General features: G+C 37.1%; 1 protein-coding gene across 2 annotated transcripts in view; it reads right to left on the minus strand.

The window, feature by feature from the left end:
* wdb (serine/threonine-protein phosphatase regulatory subunit widerborst) overlaps positions 1 to 17,101 on the minus strand; it is a 181,650-nt gene extending 164,549 nt beyond the window's left edge. For both annotated transcript variants that reach the window (XR_014443497.1, XM_083137991.1), the window contains exon 1: positions 16,216 to 17,101. Coding sequence is in view for 1 of the 2 variants with exons in the window: in XM_083137991.1 (XP_082994117.1) it covers positions 16,216 to 16,354 (139 nt within the window). In the remaining variant the exon portion in view is untranslated. The remainder of the gene's footprint in view (positions 1 to 16,215) is intronic.
* Between the last annotated feature and the right edge of the window lie 10,708 nt (positions 17,102 to 27,809).

Raw genomic sequence — 27,809 nt, forward strand, 5'->3', positions numbered from 1 at the left:
TTAGGTTAGGTTCGATTAGCACTCATTTCACCCCTAAATATGTGCTTCATCATCGAAAAATTTCATTCGTACGTTCAATTACTCATATCCGGACAACATCGGTTTTTATCGATTTCCTCCTAGAGGTAATTTTTCATCATTTTGGGATTTACGTTGTTGAATTCCTTATACAGTAAGATTTCCAACAATATATGACACGTATTCCTTAAGAAAAGGACGTAAAGTAGAGTCTTACCTTATTTACTAACACTCACATTTTAGAGACTCTACATTACTTAATATCCTTCAAGAAATAACACTCATTCTACACCCCCTGTCATAACACCTTGTTCTATTACTAACATACTGACATATATAAATGTTATTTTATTGTACTACTTGCAAAAAAATCTTAACTGTAAACCAAGCTCATTTCTGGTACGCCGAAACAATCTTGGTCCACAATATCCATGAGACTTTAACCAGTTGTGGGTTATCACCTCAAACATGTACAATTGAAAGTATTAATAAAGGAGGAGGAAAAGAAAAAATGGGGAACGGAAATTCCACGGATCTGATGCCCTGGTTTACTTTAAAGGCACCAGTGCACTAAGTGCCTACCCCTGAATGTATGCAGATGGAGGTTGGGTATCTTCAGGGGTTCTCCCCATTTTTCTTCGCTTTCTGTTTCTCTGTGTTCAGTGCTTGGTCTGTAGTGTGCAGAGGATAGCTGGTATAATAGAAGCTCCCACCAAATGCGAGATTCGTGGAAAAATTAACTTTTTGCAGGTGGAAGGCCATAGTGCAGCCAAAATCCATCAAAGAATGAGTGCCATGTATAGAGATGGTCATGAGTGAGTTTGTGTGAGAGAATGGTGCCCGAAATTTGGAGAGGGACGAACTGATGTGCATGATGAAGTTGGACAAGGAATACCACCCATTGTGACAGATGACCTTGTGGAACGAGTGGATAATGCGGTTCAAGAGAGCTGCCACTTCACAATATCGAAACTGTTTCAAGAATTTCCTGAAATTGGGCAAACCACTCTCTACGAGATTGTGACTGCAACAGGCTGAGTTCCCTGGTGGCAACCATCTTCAAGGTGTACAGAAGATATTACAATGCTATGACAAATGCCTGAATTCAGGTGGCAATTATGTTGAAAAATAGTTCAGGTGTCTGTGTGTGTGTGTGCAACTTTAATGTAATAAATATGAGTTTTTCTTATTTCTCTTTTATTTCATGTCTCTTTGAAGTATATTTCCGAATAGCTCTCGTATGTGCAGTTCACAATGACATTTGGTTTTTCAACCTCCATGTAAAAGCTGTAACATTTTTAGCTTTAGAATTGTGTCATCAGTTGTCCTACAATGTAATAATAAAAACTTTGAAATATAATGCATTGATTAGGAAAGGTTGGGGGAGGACAGGTCAACAATTTTGCGACTGAAAACTGCCATAAATTTAGAGATATAGCTGAAATTCACACTAGAGCTAGATATCATGAAAACTGGAATGATATTGCATTTGAGCAAAATCAGATAAATTCCAAAATGTCAGGAAAAAGCTATTTTCCTATGAATTGTACACTCTGTGGTAAAGATTTTTTCAGAAAACAAAAAACTAAACTAGTAAGCAATATTAAGCCTATACATCAGTAAAAAAAAAAAGAAAACATGTCAAAACTATTTTGAGCAGTGAAGATGGGAGTGGTGGTCAAGTCCAAAATATTATGACAATGATAACTACTGCTGCAAATTAAAAAAAAAAAAAAATTGAGGTGAGATATTTGCAACTGATAAATACAGGGTGCTTGTAAATTCCCCTTACAAACTCCTATCGCTAGTAGAGGGGACTGAGTATACAATATTTCGAATAGGAACCCATGTCCGGATAACAATGTGTCGGATGTGCCTGTGTTGGTATGCAACCGGGTAGGCAGTACATGACGTCTGAAGAAGATCACCTGATGACCCGAAGTGTAATCATTTATTACAACCATGTCAAATGAGGTGTTACGTAAGATACAGAAATGAAAGACATGTGACTTAGTAGATAATACAAACAAATTTAACAATGCCAAGGGAACAAAAAAGAAACATACTATTCATTGATCACAATAACACTTGTGTCAACAGTGGAACGCAACAATTTGTTTCTGTCTTCTGCACTGGATGTGTCGCATACGGCACTGCTCAACTACAACAGTGGCTCGATGTGATGACCACCAACGTCGTTGCACGCTTGGACCGATGAATCATGTTTCAGTACACTCACTCCATCCATCACACCTGGTGTCCTTTCAATCTCTTGTGCAGCGACCATAACTCATGCCAGCAGTTCTTCCTCTGTGTCTACAGGAGTCTCATACACCATACTCTTCATACGACCTCAAAAGAAATAGTCCAATGGCGTTAAATCTTGCAATCGTGGGGGGCCAAGTGGTTGGACTACCTCGGCCTATCCATCTTTGCCCGAATCTTCGGTTAAGATGTCTCCGAACGTCACGTGTAAGGTGAGGCGGTGCGCCATCGTGCTGAAACCACAGTTCCTGATGGATGTTCAATGGCACAGAATCCAAGAACAGGGCCAATTCTTCCTGTAGGAAGATCAAGTACGCGGCACCCATTAGCCTGGCTGGAACAAGGTACGGCCTGATCACTTGACCGTCCGGAATACCTGCCCCTACATTGATAGCAAATCTGTGCTGGAATCCCTGGACATGCGTCCCATGAGGGTTTCCGTCTGCCCAGACATGGCTGTTTCGAGAATTGAGAACACACTCCCTACTAGTGAATTTACATTCATCTGTGAACAGAACTCGACGTGCAAACTGGGGCTTGTCGATGCAGCGGTGCAAAAACCACGTGCAGAAGTTAACACGTGGTACAAAATCGGCTGGTCTCAAAGCCTGTACCCTTTGGTGGAGGTAAGAATGTAGTTGTTGCTCATGCAGAATCTCCACACGATGCTGCGAGAAACACCGATTGCATGCGCAATTGTTCGCGTACTTGTTGATGGGTCCTGTTCAACGTGGTGCAGTACAGTCTCATCCAATTGGGGCATTCTGCGTCTCTTTGGAGCACCACAGTCCTTCCTGTCGGCGGTGAAGGTACCTCGTTCTCGGAGCCGTTGCTTAATGCTGGCAAAAAGAGTATGCGATGGAGTTGCACATTGTCGCTAATGCTCTTGATACAGCCGACGAGCTGCTCTTCCATTCCCTTCTGCTGCGCCATACACAAGGATCATTTCCGTGTATTATGCAAACATGTATTCAACCATGTTCATCGGAGATGCACAGGCACGTGAATGGGGCTCCAGGCAGGATACCATGGCAGGGTAGACGTCACGTACCATCAGGTGATCTTCTGACGTCATGTACTGCCTACAAAATTGCATACCAACACAGGTACATCCGATACATTGTCATGGTTGTAGCAAAGAAACTGTACTTTTCCGGACATGGGTTCCTATTCCAAATATTGTCTACTCAGTCTCCTCTACTAGTCCTAGGAGTTTGTAAGGGGATTTCCGAGCACCCTGTATATTGGAGCATTCATTTATTTTTGAATGTGAGCAAAACGGGTCAACACATCTCATGATGGCAGATCAAAAACTGATGTTTCCTATTGTGTGAAAGATTCAAATTTTGCTCATAGCAGTGTAAACTACATTTCTGGAGATTAAGAAATGTATGTGTGAAAAGGATTTTTAGGGCAATACTAGAGCTGTACGTTATCAATAAAATTTATATGTAATATAGCATGCCTGATAGAAGATGCAGGCAGTCAAACTGGAGGTCAGAATTAGAGACTTTAAGCAGAAATTCACATATCAACTAGATACTTTGAAGTGATCTGGTCTTGCATTTTGAGTAAAATCGGTCAAACTGTTTAACCCCTTATGTGTGGATGGCGTATATATATGCCATCTGCAGTGTGGATGGTGTCTATGTACACATTGTTTGCTTCAACTAGATTTGACTGCAGGTGGTGCATATATTTGCATAGATGTTGCAAACATGACAATCACGTTAGGTGAGATTATGCTAGCTGCAGTAAAAAGAAAAACAGTAGCAGAATATGAAGAAAAAGAGATAAAAGAATACAAGTTAGATGTAAGAAACATTGTCTGCTCTCGTTTGACGTAATTCATATGTAGAAAACCAACACATGGCTCAAAAACGAAGTTTGTGTGACCCAGACAAGAAGTTGCACTTGCTTCAAATACTTCTACACCAGAAATATTCATTCTGTAAGAATCTGAAGTACATACATGCTGACATGCTATGTATTATTGTATTTGTGTATTATTTACATTTGTCTTGGAATATGAAAGGGATTCTATTTTTTTAAAAAATACTGCATAAAATAAGAAGGCAGGCAAATACTTGTGTTTAATGTGAGTTAATTTTGTTCAGTACATTTCTTATATCGGACAAATGGCTGAAATTTGCTACTTCATTTAATTTGAATATTCGTACTTACGTATTCTGCATTGAGAAACATTGTTGAAGGTGGAATTTCGCATATTTCACGGAAATAAGCTCTATTTGCGACATATCAAGTAAGTTTTCTTAGTTTCTTTTTGCCTTCGGTAACACACAAAATGGCAGTCACAGTTTCATTACTGTACTCGGCATGGAGTGTTTCCACCCCACTGCACCCAAAAATATTTACGTAGCCCCACAAACCATTCATACATAGCCCCACGAACAATTTCCAGTATGGTTAGGTTAGGTTGGGTCACGTTTAGGTTACAATAGTTAAAAATTGGTTTAGGAAAAAAAATGCGTAGCCCCACATACCATTCTCATATAGCCCCACGAACCATTGACACATAGCACCACAAACCATTTTCGGAAACATACCTTCTTCAGTTACAAAAACACAGGTTTGGAAACACTGACCCGTGATTACGTCATCACACACAGGCAACATCCGGCTGGAAGGAAATGGATGCAACAGCTTTCGTGCATCGGTCACACATTTATATCAAAAAATGGATGATTTACTGGCAAAATTCAATGAACGATGCGAGAAAACACGTGCCTGAACTTCCACAACTATAAAGAAACTGCATTCGGTATAAAATTTCTCCTGTAAATTTGAAGAAATCCGTTTGTCCGATATAAGAAATTTACCTTTTGTTCAATGGAATTCTGATAAAACAGCTAAATTTTCCAGTAGTGACTGGTTCTGATAAATCCACAATCAAGGGATTAAAGATGGTAGATGAGCAATTGTTTTTTATATTTTGTGAGTATTCCACAATCTGACTCTCTGTTAACTCATATATGTGGAATTTTTAAGCATTTTTGTGGTAAAATTATGTTAATAAACTTTTAAAACATAATGTGTGGTTCATAAGGGGGTGGGAACAAAGTCATAAATATTTTGACTCCTACACATGCATAAATATCAAGCTTTGATGCTGAAATTCTTCGAGCAGCTTGGACAGTTTATTTGTGTTGCATATGATAAAAATCAGTCCACACATTTCAAAGATGGTTGACAAAAAAATAATTTTCCCATCATGCAACGACCTGAATTTCTGCTAAAATTTGCAGAGTACAATTCTATGGAATAAGAAACAAAAATCTCAGCAAGTTTAGGACATCACTTGAGCTAAAAGGTTTTTTTACAAGGAATTTATAATGTGCGATTTCAGAGGGTAATAGGGGTCAAAATAGTCGAAGTCAACAAATTTGTGGTCATGATAATGGTATTAACATTATGAGTTATAAGTTGAAATTCACATAGTCACTAGATAACTTCAACATTACATTTGAGTAAAATCGGTCAAAGCATTTCAGGATGGCAGGCAAACAATTGATTTTCATATGTTTCAGGCATTTCATATTCTTGAGACATTTTGAAATTTTTGTCTAGTTTAAGTTTTCAAGGACTCGTGAACATGTTTTATAGCAATTTTAGGGTATTACTTAAGCATTAGTTTGGGAATTGGAACTTTCAAATTTGCTCCTTGGGAGGCAAAAGTAGGGTGGTAAATCACCAATGTTCTGGAAGTATACATGAATACATGTAAGAATGTACATAGTGACAGGGTAACTGCAGTCTTGATTGTAACTATTTTTAATACTTTTGTCATGTTTTAACCCAAATCATGTCCAACCTCCAAAGAAGCCACATGACATGCATGGCATGTGGTGTGAGTTATGCCAACCTCCATGATGCCAGGACTCCTGGGTTCGAATACCAGACTGGGCATGGGTGTTCATTGTGAGTGTCCCTTCATCAATTTCATTTTACCAAATCAATCAATCATGCTTGCTATAGATTTTGTTCACAACATTGAGTTCAATCTGTTTGTTAGAGAAAAACTGCTTGTGAAGACAACTTCTGCACTACTGCTTTAATGTTATCCTTCAGATTTGGAATGCAAAAAATATGAAATTTGTGTTCCAAATGGCATGCACAATAAGGCTTAGTCTGTAGTGAGTGATGGTTTGGTGCACTCAGTTGAATCAAAAACACATGAGAACGGATAGTTTTTCCTCCTTGCTAGAAAACATACTTAGCACTGAGAGATTTACATCGGTTCCTGCATTTCAGACCAACATTGTCCACAACAATGAAAACAATGTCAAAAGAGCAGTGCAGAAGAGACTAAAAAATGAGTATGGAAAATTATTATAAAGAATGTTGATTCTGATAAAAACTTCAAAAAAGAAAGCCTAATGTGCCTCATATAGATTACATCTTTGACTATTGTTATACTTGTTTCATCAAGTGGTCACTTTTGAACTAGGGGAAAGGCTTGATTTTGTGTTTTAAGCCCACTTTATTTACAGTAAGGCTAATTAAACCTACAGTTTAAAGTGGGACCCAAACCACTATGTGTCCCCACCGGGTATCAAACCCAGGACCCCTTGATTACAAGGTGACGATGTTACCACTGCACCATCGGGGAGGACCTGGGGAAAGGCATTCACTCTATATATATATCTAGTGGAGAAAAAGTCAGATAACTCAAGTATTCTCCAGGACAGGGTTTGATGACTATCTCTCCTACCCCAGGGTTTAGGACTATATTACAGCTGTCAGTGTGAGTTGCCTGTGTCCCACGCAGCCCACAAGGTAAAGAGACATGTGAGTTATATATGCTTCACGAGGTCCCAGCTTCAAAACTAGCGAGTTAAATACAACTCACAAGCCAGTTAATGTGTTAAATTTGGGGGAGTATGCTCTTTTCAATTTTATTTGTGAAATTTGCGACAGGCCACTTGGCACTCGGACAATATCTTTGCCTCATGATCCATGCTTGAAAGCATTAAAACTTTGAAGCGCTTTTTTCTCAGAAATGGTTCGCCAATGCACGCCAGTACTTTAACATATCAATACCTATAGGGTACCCTGCCACTACACGAAGTGCAATCCCAAAACTCAATTTCGCAAACTGTTCCTTCGTCATAGTTACACTCTTCTGCTTGGGCTATGTAAACAAAATCTCTCCGACACTCGTACAGCTGAATTTTCAATTTTTGTCTTCAAATAAGTCAAATGATGTACATTTCAATTACATCAGGAGGATCAGGCCAATGAATATAGCATTGTCATCATGCATCCTCATCATACTACAAAGTCATGAGAAAATATCTTCAATACAACAAAATTGTCAAGCTTTTCTGACACACAAATAATATATTTTTTTTAAATTCCTTCTGTGAACTGTCCCAAACCAATATTTCAGAAAGAAATGTTACTGCATCAACCATATTCATATCTTAAGGCTCAGTTGGACCTTTGGCCGAAACCAGCAAAGCAGTTTTTGAAATTTCATCTCCTTTCGAAAAACTACTATGATATTAAAACATCTGAAAAATTACATAGAATTCCTTCTAGTACATTCAGTGGATCTTCATGTGGTTTGCTTTCACTGTTGTCCAGATACACTGAATACTAGTGTAATATACAATTTATTAAACATTAGGGATGGGTCGATATGAAATTTTGGCCGATACTGATAAAGTACCGATATAAAATTTACCGATACCGATAACCGATATTCTACCGATCCGATATAAAATTAGAAATGGCCCTTGAAGAATCTGAAAGGTTCACTGACCTCTTTAATAAATGTGTGTTTCAAGGTGACTGAAGTGCAAGATAAATTGCATATTTAGACATTTACTTTTTTAGAAAGTAGGGCATGGATATTATCCATAAAAATTACAACAAAATGGCAGAATTTTGCACTAAATTATCAGATAATAATCGATATATCGGATCGGTAAAATAATCGGTAATTTTACCGATAAACCGATACACCGATATGCCTATATCGGCCGATACCGATAGAGTACCGATTAATCGGTCCCATCCCTATTAAACATATTACAGAATTTTCAATGCAATGATAAGTAATTTTTCAAAAAAATCCAATGCAATACCTCCAGTGAAATTACAGGGTGGCTACAAACCAGCAGAAATGAAATTCCCTGATTTTTCCAGGTTTTCCAGGACAAAATTTACATTTTCCCCTGACAATTACAAACTAAACTAAATCGATGTTTTTGCAAATGGAAATAACAAACTCACACAGATCCATGTATGGTTTTTATTAAGTACCAATATTATCTTCTATGAAATTGACTAAATTTCTCTATTCTCTATGATTTGAATTCAAAATGCAAAATAGTGAAAATGGAAAATTATTACAATTCACAAGCTAGGGAAGCATTACGGAATTTTGTCATATGCAGTAAGTTTAAAATAAAATACTTGATTATTTTTAAAGTTCCAACTAAATGAGATAAGAGTGAATAGTGATTTATTAAGAAATAAAGGTAAAGGTAAAAAGGTAAAGTGCTCCCCTGTGCTTAGCACCACGCCATGAAGGCGTATAGGGGGTGTGGGGGTAACGCCCCACACTTTCTTGATCCGGTCGTGAGTGGGGGTGATGTGATCAGCATCACGCCCCTGACCACCTTTACCCCCCAGGGTTTCCCCCAGGTACCCATGTTATTCGACGCTGGGTGGGCGCCGGGGCCGCTTCCATCGTTAGAAAAGTTCCCGGATTTGAACCGGCCGGGGATCGAACCCGGGACCTCCAGCATGGTAGTCAGACGCGTTACCGACTGAGCCACCACGGCACTGATTTATTAAGAAATACAATTTGTAATTTATAAGTCTCCTTATACATTCTCTGTATTATATGTTGATATTTCCACTGAGGTTTGGAACCCTCTGCTTGCAAGAACCATGAGTGAGGACTCATTTTTCAATGCATAAAGCTACTTCTCTCATCTCTGTAAAGCAAACAACTTAACTCTTGCATATAAGTGAAACAATTGATTTGAACAAAAGAAACTGTCATATTTCCTTACATTATCAATGGGATTTCTGCTTCAGTACAATATATCCAAGTGAAGTACTGTGAAACTGACAACATGCAGTTATACCATTAATGCTGACAAAAAGGGTATGTAGGTATTAGAAATTTAACGCAAAAAAATTTATAGAACTGCACTGTATAGGTACCTGATTTACCTAACCACACATTAAAAAAGGAACACTAATAAAAAAGCTTCTGAAAGTTCATATACGAGGGGCATCCTGAAAAAAAAGCTCCAATGGTGCCTATACGCAGCACTAGTGGTCAGAGATACACACACACACATGCAGCCAGGAAGAAGTGGCATGTAGCTGTAATCTGGTACAGTTGCAATGCAGCCGTTTTAGGACAGTTCTAGGTTAAAGATTGCAGCTCTCATCTCAGTCTCCCACCGACTGCGATGTAACCTACATTGCATGATCAGAATTTGGCACAGAGCCACCAGCAATTGTGTGAGGTGTGCAGACCGGACGTCGTGAGTGATAGTATGGTCAGACAATTCACGGAAGGCCAATCGAATGTGCACAACCCCATACAGCTGAGTTCACATGGGCCCTTTGCTTCACTTCAGGTGAGAGATCTTGGACCACTCTCTGTACAGCTCTAGCCTTGAATGTACTGACTTTCATCTCTTTGTTTAACTGAAGAGGTTTCTGGCAGGGCAAGGATTTGACAGCTACACTGTGGTAGACATAGTTCCAGTCTTTGCTGTCAGACACATATACCATTGGCATACAAAATTTAGTGCCATGCTACGACAAATGCCAGAACAACGGTGGTGATTATGCTGAAAATTAGGTTAAGACTTACTGTTACTAATACAATAAATTACAACTGATAGTTATTCTTGTTTTATTTATGCCTAATCGTTAGGGACCTTGATATATTGTTATTTTTTTCAAATTGGTGTATTATCTTAATTTTATTTTTTACTATACGGTGTTATTTTTACCAAAATTCACATTTTCACTTTAGCGCATTTTCTGGCAAATATCTGAAATTATACTATCATGGTGTTTTTAAACTATGGTTTCAAATTGTAAGTCACATGGCTTACGCCTCTTCGTGAGAGTTTGATATCTTGAAAGTTATTTTCCATACCACTTTTTTTTAATTTTAAGGTAAGGATTTTAGATAATGGAATTTTCCTCGTATATACTGAAGGGTGCATAATGACCATAAGTGGTGACGCACCCAAAAAATTAAAATCAATCAATCTCATGTGACATATACCAATATTATGGCATCAAAAATTGGCATTATTTTGACTTGTTAGTTTGCGTTTTTGTTTTAGAACATTTATCTGCCAAATATACCGAAACTTAATACTCTATTGTGCTTTTAAACCATTATTTTAAATTGTAGGTCACATGGTCTACGTATTTTCGAGACAGTTTGATATGTTGGAACAGATTTTTTGAGGAAGTAAAAGTAAAGTGCTCCCCTGCACTTTTCCATGAAGGTGTATAGGGGTGTGGAGTTAGGGCCCCACACTTTCTTGATCATGGCTGAAGGTGGGGGTGATGTGATCAGCAGCATGCTCCTGGCTACCTTTATCCCTCAAAGTTTCCTCAAGGTACCAGCTTCATATGATGCTGGGTGAGTGCTGGAGCAGTTTGAATAGGTGGAAAACATCCCGGTTCTCCCCTGCAGGGGATCGACCCCGGGTCTCCTGCATAGTAGTCAGATGCCCTAACGACTGAGCTCCATTATTATTCGCTCGACAAAAGTCGATGGTGCGCACTTAGCTTGGTAATTCAAAACATATCTCGTGCGACAAATACAAAGATGTGGCTCCCGTGTGACGATAGATACGCACTCGATCTCCTGTTAGAACCCTGCCACTTTGCTCTGTGATGCAAATGGTTTTCATAGAAGTTGAAAATATCGTGGGAAATACATGATTTAAAGTAGCTGTCTGAATTATTCCATGTACGTATTTCCTGTTCCCATGTAGAGTTCCATAACGATATCTTTAAATAAATAAAAAAGTCAATGAAAACGAAATTCCCTGACATTTCCCTGACTTTTTTTGACACCTCAAATTCCCTGACTTTTCCCGGTTTTCCAGGTCTGTCGCCACCCTGAATTAGTCTCCTCTGTGAACATTTTTTTTAAAACAATCTCCAGACTGTACTATCTGTCATTGATCTGTGTTGGAAGGAGAAAAAGAAAGTTATGTTGCTGTGGTCACTAATTGAAGATTGAAAAATCAATACTCTCTGTACCTTTTTGGCAATAAAATTCCCTCTTCCCAATTCAAGATCACATCATGTACTCCAAGAACAGAATTTATACAGAATGAAACAATTGCTCGTTATTAAATATTACACATAGTTAGTTGCAACAAATACTATCTGCTAAAGAGTTGTTGGTTTTGTAACCTCAAAATCGAAAAATTAAGTCTGGCTTTTGAAATGAAATTAATATAAAAATTCAATTTTCTTATCCTGACAGTTAATAAGATTATTGGTCAAGTTCATTAAAGAACACTAAATAAATATCCATTATACATGCAGAGAGTTGCTGCATTTTTATAAAGTGATGTAGAGAGAGGAATTATGTGAAAAATTAGTATAAAGTACAAGGAAACAATGTTTCATGTTTGGAAATTTGAATTTTTATATTCATTTCATTTCAACACAAATTCATCATATCTTTTATCAAGTCATGCATCTGATACACATGTTTACTTGTGTAATATACATGGCTTTATTGTACTGAAGTAGAAGTACAACAAGCAATGTGAATCATTAAGAAGAATGGGTCCACACACTCAAATCCAAAAGCACAATCATAAATGCACAGGGGCGAAATTTTGTCACGTGAATAAAAAAAATATCGAAAGACACGCCATCTGCATGTTGTCACAAACTGTAGACAAGTATGCATTTGAAGGCTATAGTTTTGATCCTGTAATGATTATTTCAAGAATACTGAAAATGACCGCAGAAAGAAGTTTGATGTTTGGAAAAACTAGTTTGTGCAAATGATTAAGCTCGTACATTGGTGCTGTCTGAACTCTTCTTTGCTCATGAAAAAACTGTATATGTGCTCAGTAGATGATAAAAATTGTGGAAATACTAATACAATCAAACCTAACCTTATTTTCCTGTATTTTACGGTTATTACAAGCATAAGAAAACAGTTTTTCTTTGTCACGTTTCAGGAGAACACACACTCCTTTCATTAGACATTTATTTTCATTTACTGTTTTCTTACGCTTGTAATAACTGTAAAATACAAGAAAATAATTTTACAATGCAAGCAATGTGTACATACAAGAAAAACAAACCTAACCTACCTGAAACATATAATTAATGCCTCAAAGTAATTATGACGAAGAGCACCAAACCTGACCTGCCTAACCTACTCTAGTAAGCATGAGAAGTGGAATGGATAAAATCTCAGTGTACAAAAAACACAGGGTACTTTAGTATTATACGGACTACCTCCAAATATGATTCCCACTTATGGAACCTAACAAAATGACTCAAGTTTGCGAGGGGAATATAATTTAACGTAGACAAATGAGGTAGTCCATATAATACTAAAGTACCAAACACAGCAACCAGAAAAAATTCTCAATATATGCCTATACATATTTATAGAATGCATGCAGAAAACACGAGTTATCATGATGATATCACTTAATGTTGACAGTGAGGATGAACAATGAATGAATGAAATACATGATCACCCATTCATACCTTAATCGGTATTTCATTTAAGATTCTTGCTTTCATACCACCACAGTGCATCAGGAATCCAAACTTAGTTACTTAGTTTACTTAGGTCAACATGTCACAGAGTTCTCATGTAGCCGAATGGTTGGTTCGATTTTGTTGGGACTCCCACAATGACTCAGCATCGTGAGGACTAGAGCGCTGCAGGGAGAGCATTTCGCTTGAGTGCCAAATAGTTTGCATGATTCACGCTACATAGCATACAGAATTGAGAGATTCTTGACTCAAGCGAATAACGCTCTAACAAGCAAAATGAGCGGAATACACTCGAAGCCCAGTAGTACACGTATAACCGTAATTCGTCTGTGGTAGTGAACACTCAAATATGGATTGTAAAGTTAAAAACATAGTGAAATTGAAACTTAAGTAAACATACTCACCATCTCAATGTTAAAATTTAGTTTAGCCTATCTTACCAATACATATATGAAAATGAAATAGCTTATTGTGGGCTGAAACTACAGAGGTGGATATTTTACATATATATATATATATATGTGAGTATGATTATTGTCATATTAAAATAATATTCAAATGTATACGCTTGAGGGTGGGAGAGTCGAATAAGTATGAGGAAGTGAAAGTGGTCCCATGCAGTACTCTAGGGAGGACAGACAATTGGGGAGATTGATGAGAAGTACGAACAGACCCTAGTCTCGAAAGTCTCAAAACAGCAGCAATGGGACTACATGTGATGACCACACAGTCTTGATGCTTATAAACATAATGGAAATTTGGTCCACTATCTTATGTAATATTCATGCAAGAACATGGAATGCTTATTTATATTGGATAACCAGCAATTTCATTTGCATTCCCTTGAACAAGAAAACTGAATTAGCGTTAATGTATTTCGGTTGTCTTGCATTGCATTTTCGACCTATTTAGCTTAATTCTTATGATGAGAACAACCTCAAAGGTGATGCTTTACTAATGGATTCTAACCTGAAACTTATGGCTTCATTGCATCATCAATTACCCTGTACTGCACATTTTGACAATAGATGTAGTGTAGGTGTGTCCCAGTCAGGCTGGTACAAGGAAACTGCATTCATCAAAGTAGATACTGTATGCAAGAACATCGGTGTTCAAGTTCACAAGATTCAACAAATACCTGTATGTTGCTTGAAACATTCACTTGATTGGTGAATGCATGCCATGCACCACACTGTACACCCTCCAGAACACAGTGCAAATAGTGCAGACACTGAATACACTACGAGAAGAGATGTGTAGTTGATTTATGATTGTTTTCAGTATTCTAGTTTTAACATTTGACTTCTTACGACTTGGGCTAATTAAATTCTGCAACCAAGTTATCGGCTGTAACTAGTGCTCAAATGGTCAACAAATGGTATATTGAAATCCAGTTTCAAACCTAGGGAAGCATGTGTGTGTCATTCCTTTATCTTCTTTACTATACCTTCAACAAACTTCAGTCATGCATATTTTTAAAAAAATGTTACATTGTTTGGTAAATGTCTGTTATATCGGAGACACTTTTCTAACGCATATTTTCAGTTTCAAATGGTTTGTACTTACCAATTGTGTATTGCGAAACCTATTTCAAGGTGCCATTATGCTTTTTACATGAAAATAACTTCGATTTTTCACATTACGAGTAATTCTTTTGGGTCCTTTCTTCCGTTGCGGAACATAGAATATTTCTCGCACAGCTGTAGATCATCACGCGTTGTGCTTGTGTTTTGTCGATTTGGAGTGGGCATGCAGTGTTGCAACCTTCTTAACCGAAAAATACCTACTTTCATGTTCATTATGTCATCACAAATGATGGATAGCCCCAAAAACCATTCACGATAGCCCCAAAAACCATTCACGTTAGCCCCTTGAACCATTTCCAGCAAGGTTAGGTTAGGTAAGCATAGTTAAAAAAATTAAAATTCTGGTAAAAAAGGCACATTTGGAAACACTTCTTCCTCTTGCGAGACCATGCGACTTTCGACACTCGCGGAATCTGCAGGTTCATAATGGAAACAACGGCATAATGTTGTCGCTTCGCACAAAAGGCTACTTTATTACATCAAAAGTGCTTAATTTCTGTTGTGCAGCGTCCCATAGTGACAAAATACCTCCACGAAGTTTGATAAATGCAACAGAAACTCGTTTCTGTAAGTAGTTTCTCCTGTAAATTTGAAGAAAAGTGTCTCCGATATAACAGACATTCACCCATTGTTTTTTCATATTTGTCCTAAAGACAATGAAAATGAATGAGTCAACTATTGGGGTATTTTTATTTACAAGGGATTACACAGAGAGAGAGAGATATACATACACATAATTAACCTCCAACCTCTGGTAATAATGAGTTTGAGTTTTTGATTTAAGTCCACTTTATGCACATGTAGAATAATTGGGACTAGACCTGCAATTTAAAGTTGGATCCGAACTACTGTGCAATGTGCCTCCACCAGGTATCAAACCTGGGATCCCTTGATTACAAGGCGACAACGTTACCTCTGGTAATATGAAATTCTGTATGTCAAACTGACATGCATTTTCCAGTAAACTGAAGTATGGAATGCTAAGCTCTCCATACAATCAACTAAAGGGAGCGAATTTACAATATAGAGAAAGTCTCCAATTTTGTTAATTTTCGGTATACTAACTAATTTTGACCTCCTAATCCCGAAACTAAAGTTACTATTCCATCATACAATGTCTATTACAAATGAAAATGCTAGTGTGTGTATGCTGATCTAAACACCTTCAGACACGTTATCACAATGTAGGTCTACAATCGAAATTTGTGTAACACCTTAAATACGGTGAAGAGTTTTCCTTGTACTTAAATAAAGTTATGCATAAACAAAAACAAATGACTTCCCATATGAATTGACTAATTTATGTAAATTTCGAGAAAAAAAAATATGAATTTTACATTCATTCCGAGTAAAATGCAAAACATAGGTGAACAGTTATTAAACCATTGATTTATCAATAATGTTCTCCATTAAGTTCAATCCATTCCATTTCCTGAAACTTGCAGTAGTAATTAATGCACCTGAAAAATATAGCTTGGGGCATCAACAAATTCATAATAAACAAAACACGATTTTGCTATTTCTATGTGAATCTATCCAACAGTAACAACATTTGACAGCTACAGCTTACCTTTGAGCAATGGAAGAGGTTGTAATTCCACATCTGTCGCATTCCTATACCTTGAGGATCCCTGCGACTTTTTCTGCTTCTTCTTCAATGATCGCTTTGCAAATGGGTCTATCCTGTCCACAAAGGTGGTTGTAGACATGGTGTGACTTGAATCGATTGCCTACAAAATTATTTCACCTTTCATTAACTATCGTTCGCGTTGCCTGATTTTTTAATACATTTCTTCTTTACCTCTTGCATTACTATCATGAGACCTCTTCAAAACTTTGAATTCCACCAGGCAGTAGTCAAGCACTAGCCAGCTCACTGACAGGACAGAAGAAACAAAATATATTAAAATTTATGTTGACTGCTACTGGATAAAATCACGCACAACACTTGATTACTACTTGGATACACTTGAACCACAAAAATTGTACTCTTCATTAGCTGATAACACGCCCTACATGTACAAGTTCGTCTACCGGTACGACTAATAAACTATGTATCAAAAAATTCACTCACACACGCACACACTTGAAATCTCTTCTAAAGTAGCAATTTTAAATCATTAAAAACAGTACATGCCATTGCACTTCCAGGTGTTATGCCACGGGCGGTCCCGATTTATATTCTACGATTCAAGGGAACCCAAGATCAGGAAACGATTGATGCTCGCATAACACTTCACCGACATCAGCAGCACAATTTCTTCTTGCAACGCCATGTTCACGTTAACTGAGGTTTTCAACAAAGAGTAACACTAATGGAGCACATTATTCAATATTAAACTACACGACCACGTAGATGAACTAAAAAATTTCTCCAAAAGGTATCAAATACAAGTCGCCATAAGATCTTCTATAGCAAAGGAACGGAACACTCAGCGGTACCTTGTGCTGAAAATAGTAATCTCGAAGTCTCGTGATATGCGAGAAAAAACAAACTTGATAGTTTAGTTTAGAGAATTACCAGAAGATGGCATACCATCGCAGTGACAATCAAACACCGTCTCCCACACGATCTAGATAACGAAATTTCAAAATTAACAAAAATTCCATTACAATGTAAAGAAAAGAGAATCAAAGGTATATGTTATGTAAAACAGAAGTTGCTCACCCAGAACCTCTGTGAGCAGATAAAATATTATCAACCCATTAACGATATTACAATTTCAATTCCCATAACGGCTAGAAGAATGTTTCTCGAAAATGAATTGATTTCGCAGTGATTATACATAATTAATTGGCGTCCTTTCACACAATTTCGTTTTTCTTGTTCAACATACGGGTGCCATGAAGCCATGAATAAAATCAAGCCCGTAGCCAGGAATTCTTTGTAGGGGTGGCAAAGTCAATCCTAGAGGGGGCAAATTTTTAATATATTGCGTCACATTGGCAGATATAGCAGGGTACACAGAGGCATTTGCCCCGTCCCCAAAAGAGATAAGTAACAGAAAAGGGATGATATCTTGAAACTGCAACGAACAAAAAAAACTTCGAGCAACATCAAATAGCAATATTTCGATATGACCTTTCCACAGTGGCGCAGGAACGTTTTTCATTTGGGGGGTACAAAATTCAGTCTCCCACTCCCATATATATATATATATATATATATATATATATATATATATAATATATATACACGCGCGCGCACATGTATATACTAAAAGGTAGTACCTATAGGTATAATGTGAAGGCATATTCCATTTTAGATCAGCACACGAATTTCCTGTTTTTTAATTAAAAATTGGCATAAATAATTTTTATTTCTTTGCTTTTCTTAGTATTTATGGTCATTTTAAAAACAGATTTTAACCAGATAACAATTCTGAAAAATATAAAGCTCTGGACCTTTTTCATGGGCTCATTTTGAATTTAACGAAACGGAATATCAGGAGTTCGAAATGTGAAAATTGCGAACAAAGATACAGCTATTGATTTTTAATGCAGGGTGAGAGTAAAGGGGGTGAGGAGGATTCACCCATCCCCTCTATCTTCAGCTATCCCAACCAGGAATAATCGTCTCTCACCAACTGGATATAGAAACCATATTATTGAATACATCATACTTATAGAGTCCACATCAGTTCAGTTCATTTTAATTTTAAAGTCCCATAGCTAAGCATAAAAATATCTTTAAACAATTTATGGCAGATGTGTACCACATCCAATGCCTTTTAGAAGCCATGTATTCGGTATTTCGTCAGACATCTATAGGGTATTGTATTTTTTTAAAAAATATTGAGTTGAGATGGTTCCCGATCAACTCCTAAGAGGTCTAAGTTTGGAATGTTTGTAAAACATTTGACAAAGCATTTATTTGTAACATAATTATTTGTACCTAACGACGTTCATCAAGCACTGAAAGTACTATCATTACATATGCAGAACCGAAATCCTTCAGATATCAGAGCAAGCAAGGAAAGCCAAACGCTCGAAAGTTGTTTTATTTCTCTTTTCAATCTTTGGTGGATAATATGAAGAACTGGCCAAGGTTTCTTTTCGTACTTAGTAGTATCAAATGCATATACATGCATGTTTTAAGGTGACTTGTAAATTCCTCATTTCCGTGAAAAGGAAGCAAAAGCATGTGCGCGTCACAGTTAAAGATTTTCGCATCTACAAAGAAAATCCAAAACACATTCCCACCTCGCCGGCCTCCGTGGAGGAGTGATTAGCATAGCCTTCTACGACGCCAGAGATCCCCGGTTCGAATCCCGGCCTGGGCATGGTTCTTATTTGTGAGCGTCCCTTTTTCAATTTCATCATACCATCACTCATCCTCATCTTCGCGATTAACCAGAAGTGGCTGAAATTTGAAGTAAAATAAACCAAGTCACTCAATCAAACATTCCCATCTTGCTCAAAGACCTTGTGAATTCAATCAAAAATCTACCAATATCTACCAACCGAATGTGAAATGTCATAAACCTAACCTTAACTGATAAGAAAAATATTTTAGAAGTTTTAAACATACTCTTACATAATTTTTCATGCAGAAAAATTTGCAAGAAATTGAATGAAGTCTAGTCTAGATAACACAGTAGCCTTGACAAGCCAACTGGCAAACCATAGGACCTGCAGTGAGTCTCATTTATCCCTTGCATTCATTTGACTAATATACTTTTCTTCCAGTTTGACTTTAGGGTTTAACTTCAAATGGCGTTGTGTTTGTGTTGTATTCGATATCAAAATTAGATTTTAAGCGATTAATGTCCAATTCTAAGTACTATATCTAATACTTAGGTAAAAGTAAGTTATCATCCTCTGATAAAATCACAAATTGCACCCTGTTCTAATGTCTAGGAAAGGGGAACCTTTCATTTGACCTAGGAATGACATCGAGATGAGACGAGTCGAGAATTGTCACAGCCTTATCTCGTCTCCTGTGTGGTGACTTTGAGTTTGTTTGAGTTGGTGTATTAAGTCCACTTTATGCACAGTTAGGCTAATCGGGATCCGAACCACTGTGCCACGTGCCTCCATAGGGTATCGAACCCGGGACCCCTTGATTACAAGGCGACGACGCTACCACTGCGCCATCGGGGAGGCCCTCTGGTGTGCTGAGGTCCTTCTCGTTCTTGTTTGTGCTTTTCTTTTGTTTCGGTGTTCAATCAGAAGTTGTTTAAACTTATTCTATGTACTTTATATCCACTTCATGGGCTAATCGGGACTGAATCTGCAGTTTAAAGTGGAATCCAAAGCTCTGTGCATGTTGGACCCTTCAATTAGCCTACAAGGCGAGATATCTCGTCCTGACCCGAGAAATGTATCGTAAGGAACACGTACATTTTGTCACCACTCAAAGTTTCACAACGTATATGTCATTAAAGCAAAACTTTTCTTAATAACGTTTTTCTGATTTATATCTTGTTTCGATGCTGTGAACCGTCGAAATACGGAATTATAATATAAACAGATTAAACCGTGCAGCTCAGGCTCCTTTGCAATTACAGTAAACAAAATACACGACATTTTGAAAAAAAAACAACAAGTCAATAAATTTAAACGCTTGGTATGTCTGATAAGACACACAGTAATTTAAATTTATTTTTACCAATTTCTTCAAATAGGATACCAGAGTTTCGAACGAGATCATCTCGGACATCAAGTATTGCCTCGCTTTGATTTTGCAGAGATTTATTTCCGTCTCGTTTCGAAATTTGAGAGGAAACACAGACTTTTCTTGTCTCAGTATCATCTCTATGTTCAAAAATCTCTTAATATATAGGTTTAAGTATAGTTTTCCCTCTTACAAAGTTATGAAGTACAGGAGTACATTGTACCCCCCCCCCCCCCCCAATGTCTCGTCTCATTTGTGTAAGTATTTCGTTTCGGAAAATTCCATTTGAAAAATTTAAAAGAAGAGGTCAGTCATATACTCTTCTTATGAAGATTTATATATTATCTTTGAATCGACGCGACCACTTCTTTAGAAAACTGTACCCCCCCCCCCCCTTACGCAAGGGAGCATTCATCTGGAGCGTGATTTTCTGAGAGTAAACTTTATCTGATTCCATCGTTTCACAGAAATTTTACACAATTTTCATCTCCTTAAAGAGGTTTCCAACAACACAGGTCAATGAACTAACTACATAGTAGCAAGCTCAATGTAGTAGAATAAGTTTACAATGGCTTGAATTTCTGTGGTAACTAAGTAAGATAAATCAGATAATGCTTGTAAGTTATAAACAATATACTTAAAACTTTTTTATTGAGCGAATTGAAAATATGTTCCTTTAACAGTAGCACCTTGCGTCTGTCAAATTATCTAGGCGGGTACAGGGGGTACAACGGGATTTTCGGATTTAGGGTGGTACAGTACCAGTGACGTGCGGTGATGTCGACACTTGGGGTAGCAATCAGTGATGTGCCCAAGGGAGGTTGGTGTGTGTCATAATCCCCCTCCCCCCTTTAGGGTCCAGTATTCCTAAAAATAGAACGTCAAAGAAAGGAAAGGATTGCAAAATGAGGAAGGACTACTGAAAAGAAGCACGTGTTAATTCCACCCACTTACGAAAATCCAAAACATGTTGATTTGACTATTAAGCCAGAGATCCCGGGTTCAAACTTTGACCTGGGCATAGGTGTTATTTGTGTTTGTCCCTTCATCAATTTTACCGTACCCTCTTGACGATTAGCCAAAAGTGTAGGAAAAGCGAAGTAAAACAAACCAAATGAAACAATCAATCAATGATTTGATTTATGCTACTTAGCATCGCTGACACATTTTGTTAATCGCGAAGATGGTACAATACAATTAATGAAGAGACAAACACAAAAAACACCCATGCCACGGTCGGGGTTCGAACCCGGAACTCCTGGTGTCATAGCATGCAGTGATAACCACTACCCCGCGGTTGATTGATTTGGTGTTTAAGTCCACTTTATGTACATAAAAGCTAATAGGGACTGGACCCACAGTGTGTCTACCTGGTACCGATCCGGGGCCACTTGCACTCCCCACGGAAGTCGGCCGACAACAAAGATGAGTGGAAAGCTCTAACTATTCGGATACTTGGGTATCGGCTAAGCAAACTGCGTATTTACTGAGTGGTACGTACATTTCAATTGGATTTTTGAAACACCGCATATGATTAACGTTTCTCCAAAAAAATTGCATTGCTTGATTTCCCTAATTTCTTCATCTCACGATCTCGTTACTGAAGGATCCGGGCTCGAGCCCTGGCCTTGGCATGAGTGTTCCTTTGTAATCACTTTTCATCCGTTTAATTTAATCAACGTTGATCGTCATGGCAGAAGTTAGGTAAAGTGATGGAAAAGCAACGCTAAAGAAAGGAAAAAGAAAATACAAATAATTTCCCCCCAGTGCATTTGCAGGGCACTGTGAAATCAAGAGTCCAGAGTTCTAGATTTATGATGATTGTCCCTCGTGACTTCCATAAGCTCATTAGCTACTTATCGCGATTAAATCTATACAGCTAGAAAAAGTGATGGAAGGTGGCAAAAATTAAATATATTAGAGGGGATGAACGGGTAACAAAAAACACTTTTTTGTAGTTTCTTCAACAATATTCATTTCGCTTTTTTAGTTCTGGGATACATTTTACATTCCAAATTATTTCATTATTCACTGCAGAGTACAACACATAGGAACAAGAATGCGCGCTCGTCACGGGTTCGAATCCCGGCCTGAATTGTTCTTTGTGAGGTCCCTTCATCAATTTCATTATATCATCACTCATCCTCATTTTCGCGATAACCAAATGTGGCAGAAATATGAAGTAAAATAAACCAAACCAACAACAACAATTAGAACGCGCGCTTTCTTGCCCAAATTAATACATCCGTATTTATAACTGTTTAGCTTACCCATTTTTTTTATTGGAGGCCAAATTATTAGTATATTTAAATAAAACACTACTAAAACGAGAGCGAGAAATAGAGCGTCAGCAAATATTTGTTATTTAATCATTATATATTCCATATTTGAAAAAAGAAAAGAAACCATAACATTTTTGTCTGCACATAATACAAGTACGTTCCCATTTATATACAAATAAAACTACACCATATATTATACATATATATTGTACAACGTTTAAAAGGTTATGTAAATACAGAGAACATAAGTACTGCAGAAAATTTTCCCCCGAGTTCTTTAGAGGATTTACAAAGGAATCGAAGGGAAACCTATCCCCTATCTGTCCTATAGGAGATAGACTGGACGACCTGAAACCACGGGCTTTCAACCATGGGAGCGGGGGGCGAGGGGGAAGGGAGATACAGGCAGAAATCTTCCCTTTCTCTTCGGGCGGATGTCTATACCTGGATCTGGTAAGGAGGAAGAAGAGCCAGCTAGGGTATTCAGACTTGCCAGCTGATCACATCGAGGGGCGAGAAGCGCGTGGAAAGAAATGTGAACTGAGGCTTCAAGATAATAAATATTGTGATTTGAAAATAACTAGAGACGTGAGATTGATTGATCTATCTCTGCTAGACTAGCTACTCCTCAGTGCACGTCACTGTACAGTACCCCCCTTCAAAAATTTGAGGGGGTACAATGTACCCCTGTACCCCCCGTTCCTGCACCACTGCCTTTCCAGATTGCTAAATAATATAACGTTTAACATAAATAGGCGGTATCTACTTGATATTTACAGGTAGATAATGTTAATAGGCGATTAATATGTACCAACAGATTTGGGCCTCTCTGCAGAACTGATTAAGGGAGCCCTTTATAAATCATGCTTCATAATGATTCCCTCTAGTTTCCAGTATGAAAGATGTTTACGCACAAAGGAATCTAACGACAATCCAACAACACCATTGTTTTGTTATGCAAGAAAAATCGAATTAATTAAATAATAATGGTTGCATATTATCTACACTTGATGAATTGTGTAAAAATTTGTAATACATTTTTTTGTACTTGCTAAAACATTAAAACATGGGTCCCTTAGTCCACCACGGAATCTATTTCCTTCAAAGGGGAGACTCTTGCATCACTACAGACAATGTTTGTCTATTGGTTACGTTAACCATTTTGCAAAATATTGTGTGTGTATTGTATTACATTATAGCTGAAATGCATGTTTTGACACCTGACAAACAATAAGGAATCTCTTGATTGATCAATGAGTTCTTGGATTACAGTGTCATCATTAGGGTTACCAGATCGCTGTAAGGGAAATGTAGGAAATTAAGTCAAAATGTAGGACGCAACACATTCTCAATAAATAATACATATTTCTATAAAACACGTTAGGAAGTAGTTGAAAAATGACACTTTTCTGTTTTTTAAAAAATATTTCCCAGCGAATGTTTAAATGCAAAATTTCAAAACTTGGAATCATACTAATCAATGCACCTCTTACTACTTGATTTAAGTGGTACTTCTCAGAGGAGACAATTTTTATCAAAATTTCAGGTTTAGTCAAACTATATATTGATGTTAGAGTGGACAGTCAAACTCGTTGAAATTATAAGGAACAATACCAAACATTTTACAGATTTTTTTTAAAAAATAATTCTCTCGTGAGTCTGTTGTAGGAAAGTACTCTCTCAACATTTGAATTATGACCTGTAACGGCAAACAAATATTCAGCAATTACTGTAATTTAAAATGGTTTCATCTTGGGTAGTTTTAGTTCAATAACACGGTGTCTACCAAAATAATACATCCAGAAATCTTGACTTTTTCTTGACTTTTCTAGATCCTACTTAGGTAAAGCTGGAAATTAGTAATTAAGAAAATAAATATTTATTTAATGAAAATCACTACCAAAGGGCTAGTTAAGATGAAAACTGAAGCTGAATTTAAGACGAGGAGGAGATCTGCTCTTTCGTATTAATACATCCTGAACTGTGTTTGGCAGACAAGGCAGGCTTTGGCGTCTGGACTCTCAGCCAGTATAATCGTATGTGGGGTTTGTGTCAGTTGTCCATATGTTTATGAATATCCATTCATCCATCTTATCTTACCACCATTCATCCTCATCTTCGCGATTAGCCAATAGGACAGAAAAAAGTGAAGTAAAATAAACTAAATCAACCAATCAATAGCAAAAATTCTTGACCACAAGAATAATTTATTGTCTTTTTTGTGACTTCTTGACCTACTTATTGATGTTTTACTTTTTCTCGACTTCCATGACTTTCTTGACTGGCAGACACCCTGAATAACTTTGTTAACTATACCCCTGCTTTACAATCAAATTATATTGAATAAAAATGGGCAATAATAATTTTATTATTATTATTATTATTATTATTATTGATTTGCTTTATTTTACTTTGCTTTTTGTGCCACTTTTGGCTAATTTGCGATGATGGGGATGAGATGATGAAATTGATGAATGGGCACTAACAAACATCCATGCCCAAGCCAGGATTCGAACGCGGGACCAACATTATTATTATTATTATATTATTATTATTAGTAGTAGTAGCGGTAGTAGTAGTAGTAGTTTGTATCAAATACGTTATTATTCTCGTAAATTATGCAAAAAGAGGTAGAAGTTGGTGCTAAAGCATTTGTATTCGAACAAACGATTTGAATTATTTTTTCAACACGTTCAATTTCACAATAATGGAAAACAAGCACATAAACTATTTTTGAAAGACAGAAAATGCATTTTTTACATTAACATGTATAACTTTCATGCATGATATATGTTTCACACATATGCAACATGAAGCGACGTGGACACTAAATTGTGTACGTATTCCAAGTTTCTTTAATACATAAATACAACATATATTATTTAAATCCATTACACATCCAATTCATCCATCTCACAATAAACCAACAGCAAGAAGTACACAAACTGTCTCTCAAATGTGCACGCTCCCTTCCCTCGAAACAATTGTTCATGCATTTAAAACAAAATCAATTAAGACAAGTGTTATTTCTCTGTCTGGAAATCTACAATGCATTACAGAGAACAAAGATAGCTATATTGCAAGTGAAGCGAGCAAGAAAATTTTTGGATCCACTGTTTTTGCAGGCTGTGATCAATATTGATTTAATAGGGCGCAAATAATTTCACGGGACACCAATGAATTCTCTCTTTTACAACTTTTGTGCCTCCCCGATGGTGTAGTGATAACATCGTCGCATTGTGACCAAGGGGTCTCATGTACGATACCCGGTGGAGGCACATGGCACAATGGTTCGGATACCACTTTAAACTGTAGGTCCAGTCCCGATTAGCCTTTCTGTGCGTAAAGTGGACTTAAAACAAAAAAAATCAATCAATCAATCTTACAACTTATTTTCATTTAGATCGTTCGGCACCCAGGGCCGACTCACGCCGCTCCCTAGCTACAGTTCTGAACTTGATAGGGCTAAGAAAAGCATACAATGCGAGCGATGCGAGCAGGAAAATTTTACGAAAAGTATTTTTATTTGCATAAAATTTGAAGTTGTGGATGGTAATTGCCCCCTGCAGGAACACTTGCCTGTCAATGTTTGCCAACCTTGCCCCCCCAGAACTCATTTCAGTGCAAGGTTGGGGGGAATGCCCTCACTGCCCCCCTGGTTTAGCATTTGTTGCGTAATTTCCTCTGAACTTATTGGAAGACAAGGATGATATTGGTATCATACGGCTTTGAAGAACAAGAAGGACATATTTTGGGGGGCCCGAAAGACTGACCAAGTACTAAGATTAAGTAATGAAAATATTAACATTTGTTGCATAATCTATGGTTATTAATTTCCTCTGAATTTTTTAGAATGAATAGCATTACAAAGAAGATTTATGTACACTACTACTCAAAATAATATGCATTAAATATTAATCAGAAACATACTTTTTTCCAACTACAAGTAACATCATATTTCTTATTCGATAGATATTCTATTATTCGTCTATTTGACATTAATTTCATTACCAGAGCACTTGTTTTTATGTAAATTATTCCGATCTTAACTACAAGTAAGCTACGTAATGAATATGCGCTGTTATATCTCTATTCTTATACAGTATTTTTACCTAATCATGTAATAATAATATAATATTAATTTATGTATTGTAATTAGTATTAATTTGATTTAATTTAATTATTTTAAATTAAACATTATTATTATTATTATTACTAGAGCCTGGATGTTCAGGCACTGAAACGTATTAAAAATAGCAGGCAAAAAGGCAGCGAAAAATTGAAAAAAAGGCAGTGCATGTCGAAAAAAAAAGGCAGTCAAATTTCAGAAAGAGGCAGTGAAAATTGAAGAAGAGGCATTAAAAATTGAAGAGAAGGACTTAAATTCTTCTTAAATCTTTAAAAAAGTATTTACAAATAATAATTTAAATAACAAGGGTTATTGAAAAACGAAATCAAATAGAAGAAGAGAAATATAATTTAAAAAAAATGCTTTGTCGGAATGACAAAAGAGGCAAAAAAGGCAAAAATGTTTGAAAAAGGCAGCGTAAGGTGAAATAGGCAAAAAAAGGCAACATAATGCCTTGTCGGAATGACAAAATAGGCAAAAAGGCAAAAATGTTTGAAAAAGGCAGCGTAAGGTGAAATAGGCAAAAAAGGCAACATAATGCCTTGTCGGAATGACAAAAGAGGCAAAAAAAGGCAAAAATGTTTGAAAAAGGCAGCGTAAGGTGAAATAGGCAAAAAAAGGCAACATAAAGTATTGTTCAGAATGTTAAGAACCTTCGGATCGGTGTAGTTTTGTGTTCAATTTTTGGCTACCAGCGTCGAAAACGAATAGGCATTTGGCCTAAAATCCGGGCTCTAATTATTACTATTCCTGAGACATCCCCTCCCCGAAACATATTTCTAGATACGTGACTGTTCAGCATTAACAGAAAGGAACGATTTGTAGCTCTACAAGAAGCGTAGTCCAATGGACCTTTCGATCAACTAAAACCAAAATGTCAAGGAAGGAGGGTGGAATGTGTAGTATGCAGTGACGGATCTACAAGCCGCAAAACCCCGCAGTGCAAGTAAGCCTTTAGGAAGCCCTCAGCCATTGACATAGTAGAGGGTTCGCGTATGTAAAAAATAAACGTAGTTACTCAGGGGAACAGAGACGAATACAATATATACAGGTAAATGTGAGGTTAAAGTCCCCTGTGCATGAAGGCACATTCAGGGTATATGGGAGTAGGGCCCCACATATTTTCGATGTCGCCA

The sequence above is a fragment of the Lepisma saccharinum genome, chromosome 16 (assembly GCF_977018435.1).
Source record: "Lepisma saccharinum chromosome 16, izLepSacc3.1, whole genome shotgun sequence".
NCBI lineage: Eukaryota > Metazoa > Arthropoda > Insecta > Zygentoma > Lepismatidae > Lepisma > Lepisma saccharinum.